The 12,569-nt window shown below is 35.6% G+C and overlaps 1 protein-coding gene across 9 annotated transcripts in view; it reads left to right on the forward strand.

Moving 5' to 3' along the window:
* Nucleotides 1-12,162, forward strand: part of ADGRV1 (adhesion G protein-coupled receptor V1) — a 245,452-nt gene extending 233,290 nt beyond the window's left edge. For 8 of the 9 annotated variants that reach the window (XM_038125089.1, XM_038125088.1, XM_038125096.1 and 5 more), the window contains one exon: nucleotides 6,574-12,161. In XM_038125089.1, coding sequence (XP_037981017.1) covers nucleotides 6,574-6,808 — 235 coding nt within the window. In that variant the 3' untranslated portion in view covers nucleotides 6,809-12,161. Of the gene's footprint in view, nucleotides 1-6,573 lie in introns of all 9 variants that reach the window. The other variant, XM_038125098.1, reaches the window with a different exon arrangement.
* Nucleotides 12,163-12,569: the final 407 nt, after the last annotated feature.

Consider the following 12,569-nt stretch of genomic DNA (forward strand, 5'->3'; position numbering starts at 1 on the left):
AGGGTTTGTCCACCACTGACTTGGTCTCAAACAGTTGTTATAACCATTGTTTTCCTGAGTGCCATTTTAAAGTAAATTAATATTATTCTTGTTTTCCTGTAAAATGCTTTGCTGTAAAGCTCAGTGTCTCAGAACACCAGATGTTTGATAGATAAGGACACTTGTAATTTTTTGTCAAATTTAGCCTTTTATAGTTTTAAGATACAGTCAAAAGACATTGTCCTTGGAACTGAAGGCAATGCAATAGTGGAATGAAATAGTTCTTACCACATTAAGCAATTTTAGAATTTTACAATTTTAAATGTTTTTTGCTCAGAAGTGAACAAAGAATGCCAGTCCTTCCATTTTTTAACAATTGTTATTTCCTTAGCAATGTAGCTTGTTACTTATTTTTATTTTCCTTTTTTAATATTAATTATGTAATTATTAACAAGTTATTACATACTAGTATGGAATTATACCTTGGAGGAGAAGCATACTGCAGACAATTCTTTCTAAATTTATTTTTGGCCTCTTTCATGGAACAGACCTTCCATGGAACAGATACAGACATATACAGAGCTTTTGAAAATATGCTTTATGTTCTGTTCTGTTATATTAGAAACATTTGAGATGGAAATAAAGTACTGTTTAAAGTGACACCATGCATGAAATAGGAGACTGGGAGGATACAAGGTGAAGTCTTGAAGATGATGAAATTGAATGAGTTTAGATAGTAGTAGTGCAAGAGAAACCAAGGGGAATATCTTAATTTCAAAGTATTATGGTCTGATTATAAGAGATGCTTCTGGCCAAATCAAGGTCTTAATGAGACCATATGCTAAAATCAGTAGTACAGATTAAATTTAACAGTAAATGTGAGCTAGAGAGATATTAAAAAAATAGGGAGGTGGGAGGGATGGAGATAGGGAGAAAAGAAATAGAGTGAGAGATTAAACAGAAGATGAAAAGATACCATATTCACTACATAGATTCCTGCAGCATCCCTCTGGTCCTTTTACACCCTGGTCTTCAGTCATGGGGGTCTCCCTGTTGCTCACCTGTAGGTACCACTTTCATACACTCCAAATTTGGGGTATCCACAGGGTATTGATGCAGTTTCCACACTTTGGCTGATATGTGCATCCTTTCTCACAGTTTTCGCTGTGTGTAATTTTTGTCCAGATAAGTCTTATCAGAATTTTCTCTGGTATACTAATTCCAGATCTTCACCTTCATTAGGCCTGGAGTTTATATCTTCCTATTTTGCCATCTGTGCTTATGTTGAATTCCGTTGTTGTGGCTTAACTTATGGAGACAGTGTCCTGGGCTAGATGACTGCATTCTTTAAGCCCTCACACCACCCCATGCCTCAAATACTGTCTTCCAGGTACTTTTTCTCAGTTTGTGGGTTTTCCACAGGGTTGATGCATACATGGAAAAGATAAAAGAGAAAAGACAGAAGCAACAGAAATAATAATGCCAGTAATCATAAAATGTACAACAGCTATTCCAATAATTAAATATACAAATACAATTGCAATTATCAACCCAATTCTCAGTAGACACAGCTCCCAATTTCTGAGTCCCAACTATTAGCATATGCATCTTAGCCAGGTATTGGGGCTAATTTCCTGAAGCCAATTTTAGTGTTAGAGTGACTGGAAAAGTTCTGATATGTGATTAGCCATTTTTGTGGCTCAGGCTTTTTCAATTGATGATATTGCGAATGGCAATTGTGCATTCAGTTTCAGTAAGACTTAACATTCCATATACACCATTTTCCTTTAATAGTAACACATCTTTACAAACTGACTTTGTAAAGCCATTTTTGACACTTGTTAGAATTGCAAGTTAAGATCTGTAACTCATATCTGGTCCATTACTGAAGGCGTGTACCTGCTACATACCATTTCCTAGGATCCACTGGTGCTGTGTAAAAACTACCTTAAACCTAAAACTTATCTTTTGTCCCACTATATCTGGGGCATATATATTACTGATCCATTCTTAGTTTTGTTCAGGAGAATTAAGTTCCTGTCATGTCCTTACTGCTGATGAATAGTGAAAGACATAATTTGGGCAAATGGATGGGACTACTATCCTGCATCGTGGACCAGCATGCAGAGTTAGGGTGAGTCACTTTTCATCAGAATATCCCCAGACTAATCCAAGTGATGTACTGCAGTGGCTTGTCTTGCAAGTTCAGATGTCTGTCAAGTATATTTGGGGCTTGAAATTAGCCATAGAATTACACAGCAAGTGTTGATTTTTAAATTCCATACAGGGGTATCCCAAACAAATACACATGTTACGTATTATGACATGCATTTTCTCAGTCAGCCAAGACTCAAGGGGATGACCAGGTCTTGCAGCACAATTGAGGATTACCTTTGCACACTGAAATAAGTGTGAAAGGTTTGTTGAGGATGTGTCTTCATGTACTTTAAAGGCTTCAAAATAGGGTTCTTTCTCAACCACATCAACATATAGTTGGAGAAATTTTGTAGATAATGACAGAATTACAGAATATTCTGACTTGGAAGAGTCCTACATTCCTGTCACACTGGTAATTCTACACACCATGAGAAATTAAGTTTTAGCACACAAAGTTCTCATACAAAATACAAAAAGTTCTCATATAAAAAAAGGTTTTCCGACAAACACATCTTCAAATTGAGCCTATGCTCAGTTCTCCAGAGGATAGGTTAAAGCTCTGTTGTGATTTAATTTTGACGCAAAACAAAAGCTGTGACTACTGTTGATGGAGTCATAGTGGAGTTAATTCCCTTTCAAATTTAGTTGGTTTTTTCTATTTTTTTATTATTATTGTTTTAAAATTTTATTTTCAGTGGGAAAATTGCTCTCATTACATTCCTTTGCAATTATTGCTACAGGAAATTGCACCCACGAGTTGGAAGCATGTGTGGTCCACAGTGTGCTATCGTTACCGTATTGATTTAAATAGATAAAAGAAGTGAGGTGAGGTTAAAATAATCTCTCAGGACATATGCTGGAAAACCTAACAGTAGATCTGGCATATTAATGTGAGAATACAAGTATTTTCAAAACCAGTTACGGGTCTTGATAGGTGGTAAAAGGCTTTTCTCAATTTTATCCATGAGGCATTTCTAGTCCATGGCTGTCTATCATTCTAATTAAGGAAGGGGGACTCAGTTATTTCCCATGTCATATTTTCCTTGGTTTTGCTAAGATCCTTTAGGTTACTTATTAATTCTTCTGATGTTTCTGAAAAAATTATGTCAAGTCATGATAAATAAAAGCCTTCTGCAGCAGAACTTGGAAGGTTAATACATGTTTGCATGATTCCAGCATGCATAAATTCTTGAACCAACTCCCATGCTAAATTTGGTAGAATTTTCTAATTCTCAACTGGTTGAAATAAAAGAATATATGCATGAGATGAAAGTAAAAGCTTTTCCCACACCATTCATTTTTTTAGTAAAAAGACAAAGTCAGCAAAAATAAAAGTAACAAAACATTCAGTGTTTTTTTTCTTATGTAATCTTACTAATATTTGATCTCTCAACATGTTCCTGTCAATTAAAACACAAACAAATCACAAAAATTGATAAACTGAAAATACAAGCAATTATGGGGGCCAGTTAAATGTTCCATCAGGTTTTGTTATCAGCTTTCTATAAAAAGGTACTTATGTCAAGTTCCTGTTGATGGCTTTTGTCATAGGGACAGTGTTTTGAGACATGCAATTGCATTCTGTAAGTCCTCACATAAAGTTAACAGAGAAATTTATAGCAATCAAAACAAAATTAAACATTAACAAAGTCAATTATCAAAACAAAGTAGTCAGCACAGAACTGAAGTTGAGCCCTCCAGTCCGATAACAATAGTTAAGAGGGGCAAGACTTGGGGCAGCTTGGGACAAAAGCTAAATAGCTGTCTTTCCAATGCTAGGAAGCAACCTAAGCTGGGATCAAAAATTCCCAGAAGGATGAGGGAAAAAAAATACATTTTGATAAAAGGAAGTGTTACTAGGAAGTCATGGTATCTCTGTAATAAAATGAGAACTGAAGAAGCTAAAAGTGCTGGTTTTCTGTTGGCTTTTTTTTTTTTTTTTTTTGGTTGGTTAGTTGGTTTTTTGTCTCTCTTGCAGAAGGCAGTATTTCAGTGGATAGATTTTTTTGGTTGGTTGGTTGGATGATTGGTTTGTTTGTTTTCCTGTTTAGTTGGGGTTTTTGCTATCACTCAAATTCAAAACAAAATACTTACAGAAATCTAGGGCCTTAAAAAAAAGAAGGAAAAACGGAACTTGCTGGAAAGATATACTGCAAGAAATAATGCTCATCTTCAGCCAAATAAGGTTTATAATTATGCAGTTTTTTAAAGTTTCTACATCAGTCTTTCTAGGCCTTTTAAAGTAGAGTAGTTGTGTTCTGAAGCATCAACTTAGCTGATATTTTGGGGTATTTTTCTCATATTTCTATCCAGTGCTAGGAATATGCAATACACAGTAGTTCCATGCAACAGATGTGTCATGGTAATGGAATAATAGCTGTGTCCCCAGTATTAAGTACAATAAATAATTACAGCTGGTCCCTATAATGTTATCCTACATGATTTCTATAATAAAATATATCTGTCAACAGATGTTGACAGTCATCACATGACTATTAATGAATAAATCTTACAGGATGATGTGGTTGTCATTGACTTGCACACCATTGCTTCAAGAAAAAAATTCAAAGTAAGCTTTGAAGATTAATATGGCTTTGTGTATTTCTTTACATGACGTTCCAGTATATATTTTTTAGCAAGTACCTAAGGTTATTAGTAAAAGGCAACCATCTTTGTAGGTTTTAATTTTTATACAGCTTTTTTAAACTGAATATAAAGGAGTGTTTACAATAAAGTTTCAAAAAACTCTGGTAGTTTTTTGGAGTGTATATTATCTTTGAAATACAAAAATTCATCAAGTTGAAAAAATACAGATTTCAGAACATAAATATGATTTTGTAGAGGATTATTCTTGTTCTAAGGTTCTTGCCTTCAGTATATTCATTAAAAGCAGCATAGGTTGTGGTAATATAATTTCATTTCTTAGTGCTAATTGTGCCAACTCAAGAATGCATTTGGGAAAAAAAATACTTTCATACCTAAGAAATAATAAAAATTAGAAAGATTAAATGAATGGCATGTTGTGTCCTATATCAGCCATGTTAAGAGCAGATCAAGGGAGGTGATCCTTGCCCTGTGCTCAGCGCTCATGAAGTCACACCTGGAGTGCTTGGTTCAGTTCTGGTCTTCTCACTACAAAAGGGAGGGACATAGACTGTACAAAATCCAGTGAAGGCCACCAAGATGAGCAAAGGACTGAAGTATCTCTTCTATGAGGAAAGGAACAAACACTTTAAATTGCAATGCAGAGTTCCTACTTTCCCCAATGCATACTTGTTCAGTTATGTTATCAGATGATATCTAAGCTTGGTGTCTGACCGAGCCTCTACATCTTGCAGAGAGCTGTGAAAGGTATCTAGATTGTGCTGGAAATTATTTTTGGGATTCACTGAGTATGCATGACTGCTGTTCTGAAAGATAGAACACAGGATGCAATCTTGACTTTCTGGCAATATATGAAAGTACACCTAAGCAAACCCAGAAGGTTTATCCAACCAGGTATGTCAGTGAAGCATATACCTAGGCCTTTCTCAGACATATATCATCATCAATGATAAGCTTACTTAGACGAGCTGATCTGAGAAACAGAAGGGCTGTAAGTTACACCCTCTTAAAAGGGATAGCAGTGATCACATAATCTCTAGACTTACCGACTCCCACACCATCCCTTGGGCTGCTCTGTTGTGCGTCAGTTGTAGAGTGGGTCAGTAAAGCTGTAAAGCCCATACTGGTCTCCAGGGAGAGCACAGAAAACGCTGATCTCTCATACCCCTGTGAGCTCTCTTTAATTATCCTTTCCTTTTTGTTCAAGTCATCATCACATATGCATAATTTGACTCTTTCAGGGATAATTCATATTCTTGACACATCTTTAAAAATTATTATAATTTAAATAAATGAAAAGGGCAAGGAGAGACTGAACAACTGGGGGAAAAAAAGGGAGAGGGAGTGAGTTACTGTGAGCAAATGACTTGAGAAGGAACAGTTACGTTATCTTTAGGAATTGTTCATTTATTTTAAAAGTATCTTTTTCAAAACTTAATTTGTGCTTTCAGGAGCTAGGTATAGAAAATTGCATAATGTCCTTTTAGAAACTGGTGACTAAGAGAGATCACTTTAAATGAATATAGAAGCATGTAGTTTGTTAAAATACAATATTTTTCATTTCAAGTTTAAATTTTTTCAAAATTGGTTAAGCTAAATATAACATGCATACTGGAAGAGCAAAACCTATACTTCTTAAGATATAATGATGAGATAAGAACCAACAGAACACAAAGGAACCTATCAAGGTTACTCTGGGAACAGAGTTAAAGAATTTGTGGTTTGTAAAGCATATCCTTTTTCAAAAATATTTGTTTCTGTATTCTATTTATGGCCTTTCAAGGTGTCTCTTATGCTTATCAACAGCATTTTTTTCCTTTTTTTTTCCATCAGGTGTTTCATTCCAAATGCCTATGCTGGTCTCTTCACTGCTGCTCTGGTGCCATTAATGTGCCTGGTGGTGGTTTTTGTGGTGTTCATCCACGCCTATCAGGTGACTCCTCAGTGGAAGGCATATGATGATATTTTCAGAGGAAGAACAAATGCAGCAGGTATGATATGTCAGCTACACGGATGCAAACAAGTTGTACTTTTGAATATTCTTGCCAGTTCAGAGAACCCCACCTGAAACCATGTTTCAGTAGATATCTATGCACTTACTTTAAGGTTAAAACTGCTAACGTGCCTTTGATGTCTGTGAAAGTACTTTGATGATCAAAGCAATGCAGATGCTTAACCATATGAGGGGGTTAAAAATATGTAAAACCTAGAACAAGAAATTAGTATCCCTGGCTTTGTGACTAAGTTTAGTCTACCTAAAGAGAAGAGCAGAAATAAAACAAAGCACTGCCCTGCTTGGAGCACTGTGTCCCCATTCTAGATTTTGGCTGGAGGTACTGAACATCCTATCCCCAGGGAAGGCTGTGGCTGCTCAGGTGCAATGATTGCCCACTTGCAGAGCATGATCACTTGTGGATGCAGGCTGTACCTCCTGCTCAGCCCCAGGTGATGGGCACAGCTTTGGTCATTGTGTTTTGAAGTGTATTTTGTGGCTGTGAAGCCATGCACAGGGTGCCTTGTGCACTGGACTATTTGGAATTAATGCCTGTTTTGATATTTTCTATGCTACTTGCAACTGAAACATGCTTGGAAGGAAAAATCTGTCTTGTGCAAAACAGGAAGTTTCAGTCGGCCTCCTCTATCAGAACAATTTCAACTGCAATGTTCCCAAAATAAAGTTGTGGCATTTTGGACCAATACTGTAATAATAATAATAATAGGACATTCCATGGGAAGCTTAGAATATTTCTGTTGTCTTCATGGTATTTTGTAAAAAGAAAATGGGCTTTAAAACCTAATGCAATTTTTTTTTTTTTTTTATATTTGGGGTACAGAGATATATTCCTTTCTTGAGAAAATTTGATAAATATGAAGTATTTATAACCTGGACATTTCTGCAAATATTTCTGTCCTTTTAAATGACACAATGTTAGGTTAAATCTGTATGAATTTGGATAAGGTCTGATGATATCCAAGACCTTTGTTGCACTCTTTCATTTCTCTCTGATACAAATGCACAGAGGTGGCTCCTCTTGTCAGTCTTTCAGTTAATTTATTTATAATTAACTTTGTTTGGGCATCTCTAGGGATATTCCTAGTAATATGTTGAGGGTTAAGTCTTGTCTCAGAGCAGTTAAACTAAATGAAGAAGCGAACGGAATATTGAATTAATACCATAAACAAAGTTGTCGTGCAAAATGGCAGAAAGTACTAATAGAAATTATAACTGCATGACATGAAGATACGAAATAGTAGGACTGAAACAAATCATATCTTTGTGGAGAATGCCAAAGTCTCAGAGGAGAAGAAAAAAATTAGAAAGAGAAAAGTTCAGTAAGATCTCTTCCTTCTTTTTTTTTCTTTTTTTTCTTTTTTCAGTCAATTGTAACTTTTACTTCTTGTGCACCTGCAAGGCAAACTGCTGTTTTGCTAGCAAAGAGCTTTTGTAAGCACAAATGAAATACTGCGTACAGTGAGAGCAAGTGGTAGAGGGGCTGTTTTAGAGAGAAAAACAAGCTGTCTCCTACAATTTATGGTGGCTGTAATTGTATAAGGAGACTAAAGTTGTGTTTATGATTTAAGCTTCTAGAGAGAGAATATGGTGATTTCTGTAGTTTGTAACATTGCCCATGACTACATAACACAGTACTAACTGTTGACTAAGTGTCTCTGCCTTTTTTGACTGAATATTTGTCTTCTGAAATTAAAGGTGTTGGTAGTATATTTACAAGTTTTTAATGTCTTCTGGGAATATTGTGCTTGTAAGACGTAGTCAAAGGCAGTTTGCAGTGGTAAGGCCTAGTATCACATATAAATCTTGAATCTTGACATTTGTTCAGCTGACTCTCTATCTTCTTTAAAAATTCCTAGAAGCTGCTCTTGTTCCTGTTATTGTAGCCACATAAGTGGCTGCTTTGGGAAACAACATTTTTCACGTCAGTAAATTTGTCTGCAGTCAGCTTCAGTATATTTTACTTTTGAAACATAGAAGAGGTCTTGGATTGTACCTGCACCAAGTTCTGGCTTACAAGACACTATGTGTTAGAAAAGTCTTTTGGCAATGTTTTCTCCTTAAGTTGCACAGACATACGTTATTTTTCTGTTTCTTATGGCAATAAATATGCCATAAAATACAAATATGCCATCTCTCTGTTTCATCCAAAATCAGAGGAAAGGTGAAGCCACCAAGCCACAGTTTATCTATGTCAAAGGCCTTAGAAAATTCAGGACAGATGACATCAGTTGCTCTTCCCTTTTCTACTAATACATCCACTCTATTATATACAGCTATCATGTTATTCTTCTATGTCTATTGGAATAAATTCTGTAAATTCTGTAAAACATCTTGCTGAACTTAGGTTCAGCATGGTGATTTACTATTTTTTTCTGCCATAGGAGCAGAGTTTGTTACTACCCACACTAAAGGAGACTCCTGTGTATTTTTTCTTTCCTGAGAGCAGAATAACAATGCTGGGTTTCACCATGCATGCCTAAAAGAAAATATTTGGTAGCTGCAAAGATGATCTGTTTCTACACAGATAAATATTTTCTTGGGAAAATATAGGGCATAATTGGAGGATCTATTACTTTTATTTATACAATGCCCCTTTTTTATTGTACCTCCTTTTCTGTCATGCATATATTCTTCCTAGTCCTCTATATTTTTCCTGGGTACCCTTAAGTAAAGTCTCACCTCTCATATCCTGTCCTGATAGTTTCAAGAAAATACCATGATATTTCTACCCATGTTATAGACAGCTAGCCCAAGAAAAATCACTTTTAGTGATTGGTGTCAATTCCTTTGGCAGTGGTCTATGATCTTCCTAGAAGGTGTTTATACTCTTTATTTATGACTAGGTTATCACTGTAAAATGATAGGATTAAAACAATTTTTTAGTGTAAAATAAACACAAGTAAATAGGCTAGCCAAATCTTAATTTGAGCAATATGCACACTTCTCATTACTCTGTCTGCAGCAGCAAATATGTGAGTTTGCCCTCTCATGCTCTTTTTTACTGTTTTTTACTCTTTTTTACAGAAATTCTGTTCCAGAATTTCTGTTACTGGTCATGTTGGTTTGCATGGTAATTAATATAGTTTACTGAATTCACTGAGTTTTCCTCGACAGTAGAGGGCTCAAGAAAGGGCAGTGGGAGAGTCAATAATTATTTATCTCTTAGAGCAGTCAGCTTTTCCTTCTCAAAAGTGAATATTGGAAAGAAAAGTGTGAAAGGTTGAAAAAACTGGGAAAGATGATTTGCAAGGAATGCTAGCTCCATCTCTGTAGTCATTCAGAGGTAGGCACTGAGTTTGCTTAAAAAGAGTCTTCACTTTGTACTCGTTCTGTTTGCCAGCCTTTCAGCAAACATGTTCTGTTGGCTGACTGTCCTCCTATATATAGAAACTAGATTCTCAAAAGTTAGCCTTGACAGGAGCCAAGTCAAAACATTCATTGGATAAACAGCCTTTGGGCTAACAAATATTTAGGTCAGCATCACAGGACACAGTTGGCCTTCCTGGCTGCAAGGGCACTGATGACTCATATTCAGCTTGTATTTAACCAAGACCCCAGGTCTCTTTCCATGGCACTGCTTTCCAGCATCTCATTCCGCAGTCTGTCTGTCCATTCATCTGGGGCTGCCCCACCCCAGGTGCAGAATCTGGCACTTTCCCTTACTGGACTTCATACGGTTGGTGATTGCCCATTCCTGTGCCCACTCCTGTGATTTGCTGACGTCTCTCTGTAGGGCCTCCCTGCCTTCAAAAGTCAACAGATCCTTGCACATTTGCATCATCTGTGACCTCGCTTATTGTCACTTCCAGTCCTGTATGTAAGTCATTTATGAAAGTATTGAAGAGCACAGGGCTGAGGATAGAGCCCTGTGAAAACCCACTAGTGACAGGTCCTAATATGCAAATGCAGAAAAGGAATAGGAACAGGATAGCAATCCAATATAAATTGTTTTGTTTTCTGTTTGCTAACCTTCCCTAATTTCACAAAAAGATTTAAACATGTAACAGAACAAGTTGATTGTCATCCCCCCCAGTAATTGTAAATAGATAAACTTCATTTATTGAATGAATCTTGAACTGACATAATTTTCACTGGCATGCCCTGCTCGTAAATATGCAGTACAATATGCTTCCCTGAATCAGATATCATATTTGCAAAGGTGCCAGAATTAATGCAAAGATTAAAACTTCATGTTGTCAAAATGGAATTTCATGAAGAATGCCTTGAATATTTAGTTGTAAAATTTTAACTACCTACTTTCATCTTTCTTCATATACATTTCTTTAATATGAAATCGTAGAATTGTTTGGGTTGGAAGAGACCTTAAAGATCATCTAGTTTCGGTCTCCAAGTATATTTAATGTGTAATTCCTTGTGTAATTCCTTGTCACAACAGAACACATTGAATAGTCTGCCTATACCTAATAAGAGTTATGGACAGCATTCACAGTATTCAGCACGCACACTGGATATAATATTTTAATCTTCATAATGCTCCAGGAGCTTTTCTTTTTTGTGATTAGGAGAAAAACAAATCTTTGCCTTCAAGATTTTTTACTAATTCTATTAGGACAAATGCACAAGCATAATTGGAAGCTGAAATAAAGAGCTAAGATCTGAATAAGGTAATAACATAAACACATCCTCTTCACTTGTGTAATTTAGATTGCTTGCAATGTTCTTCACATATTTAAATTAGCTTTTTTCCTTCAAAGAAATCTGTGGAAACAAGCTCACCTCCATGAGTTGTGACTGTACAGTTGCAATTTTACCACTCATATAATATTTTGCAATTGTGCATTTAAATAATTTTATGTGGAAATAAGTAGGCTCATATTTTTCTTTATTCTGTTGATTTGCCACTTTTCTGGGATTTGCCATGTTCCCTGCATAACATAGTAATAGCATAAGCTATGATAAAATGCACTTTTCCCCCCTTTTATTATAACACAAGATGTCTTAAAGTTGTATGTGAAAGTTTGCCAAAACCCTAAGATTTAGTGCAAAGGTTAGAGAGGGTAGTCTTTTATAATTTTGAAGCAGTGATGTATTTGTTATACTTAATGGAATATGTGCTTTTCTTTTAGAAAGTGTACTTTAATTTCAAAATTTTCCTTGCCACAAGGATCAGGAGCTCAAAACATTTAAATGAACAAAATATTTTGACACATTTTTACTTCCTATTTCTGTGAACGACCAGTGAACATTTTTTTCCAGTTCAATTTCATGGATATGGATCTACCAGCTTTCTTGTCTTCAGTATCTGGTGCTGTCAAATTTTGCACATTTAACATTCTCCGTCAAGATTCAGTGGTTTTGTTATGATTTATTGATTGCATTTTCTTGGTGGTGTATTTCCTTCTTTGACCTTTATGAGAGAAATCTGTTTGCGTTTTTTTTTGTTTTTTATTTTGGCAACAAAATCCTGTGACCAAATCGCTTTTTTTTTTTTTTTTTTTTTTTTTTTTATGCAGCTCTCAAAAACTATTGAAAACTGAGCCAGCAAGATTTGGAACATGGTTTTTCAAGCTATTTTTCTAAAAAAAAAAATTTCTGGCATATACATTGCTAAGTTTAACTGATAACTTCTTAAACAATGGCCTGACAATATTTTACTAATTCAGGTCTAACACACATTGTTGGAATTGTGTGAAGCAACACACTCTCCCCAGTCTTCTGGGAAAAAAAAAGGAAAAAGTTTTGCAGTAGGTCTTCATGTTTAGCTAAAATTGGTTAAAACCAATTAAAGGTGCATTATCACTTGCAGTATAACAGCCTAAGGAGAGGGCACGTAGTAAATATTTAAAGGTAAACT

The sequence above is a fragment of the Motacilla alba genome, chromosome Z (genome assembly GCF_015832195.1).
Source record: "Motacilla alba alba isolate MOTALB_02 chromosome Z, Motacilla_alba_V1.0_pri, whole genome shotgun sequence".
Classification (NCBI taxonomy): Eukaryota; Metazoa; Chordata; class Aves; order Passeriformes; family Motacillidae; genus Motacilla; species Motacilla alba.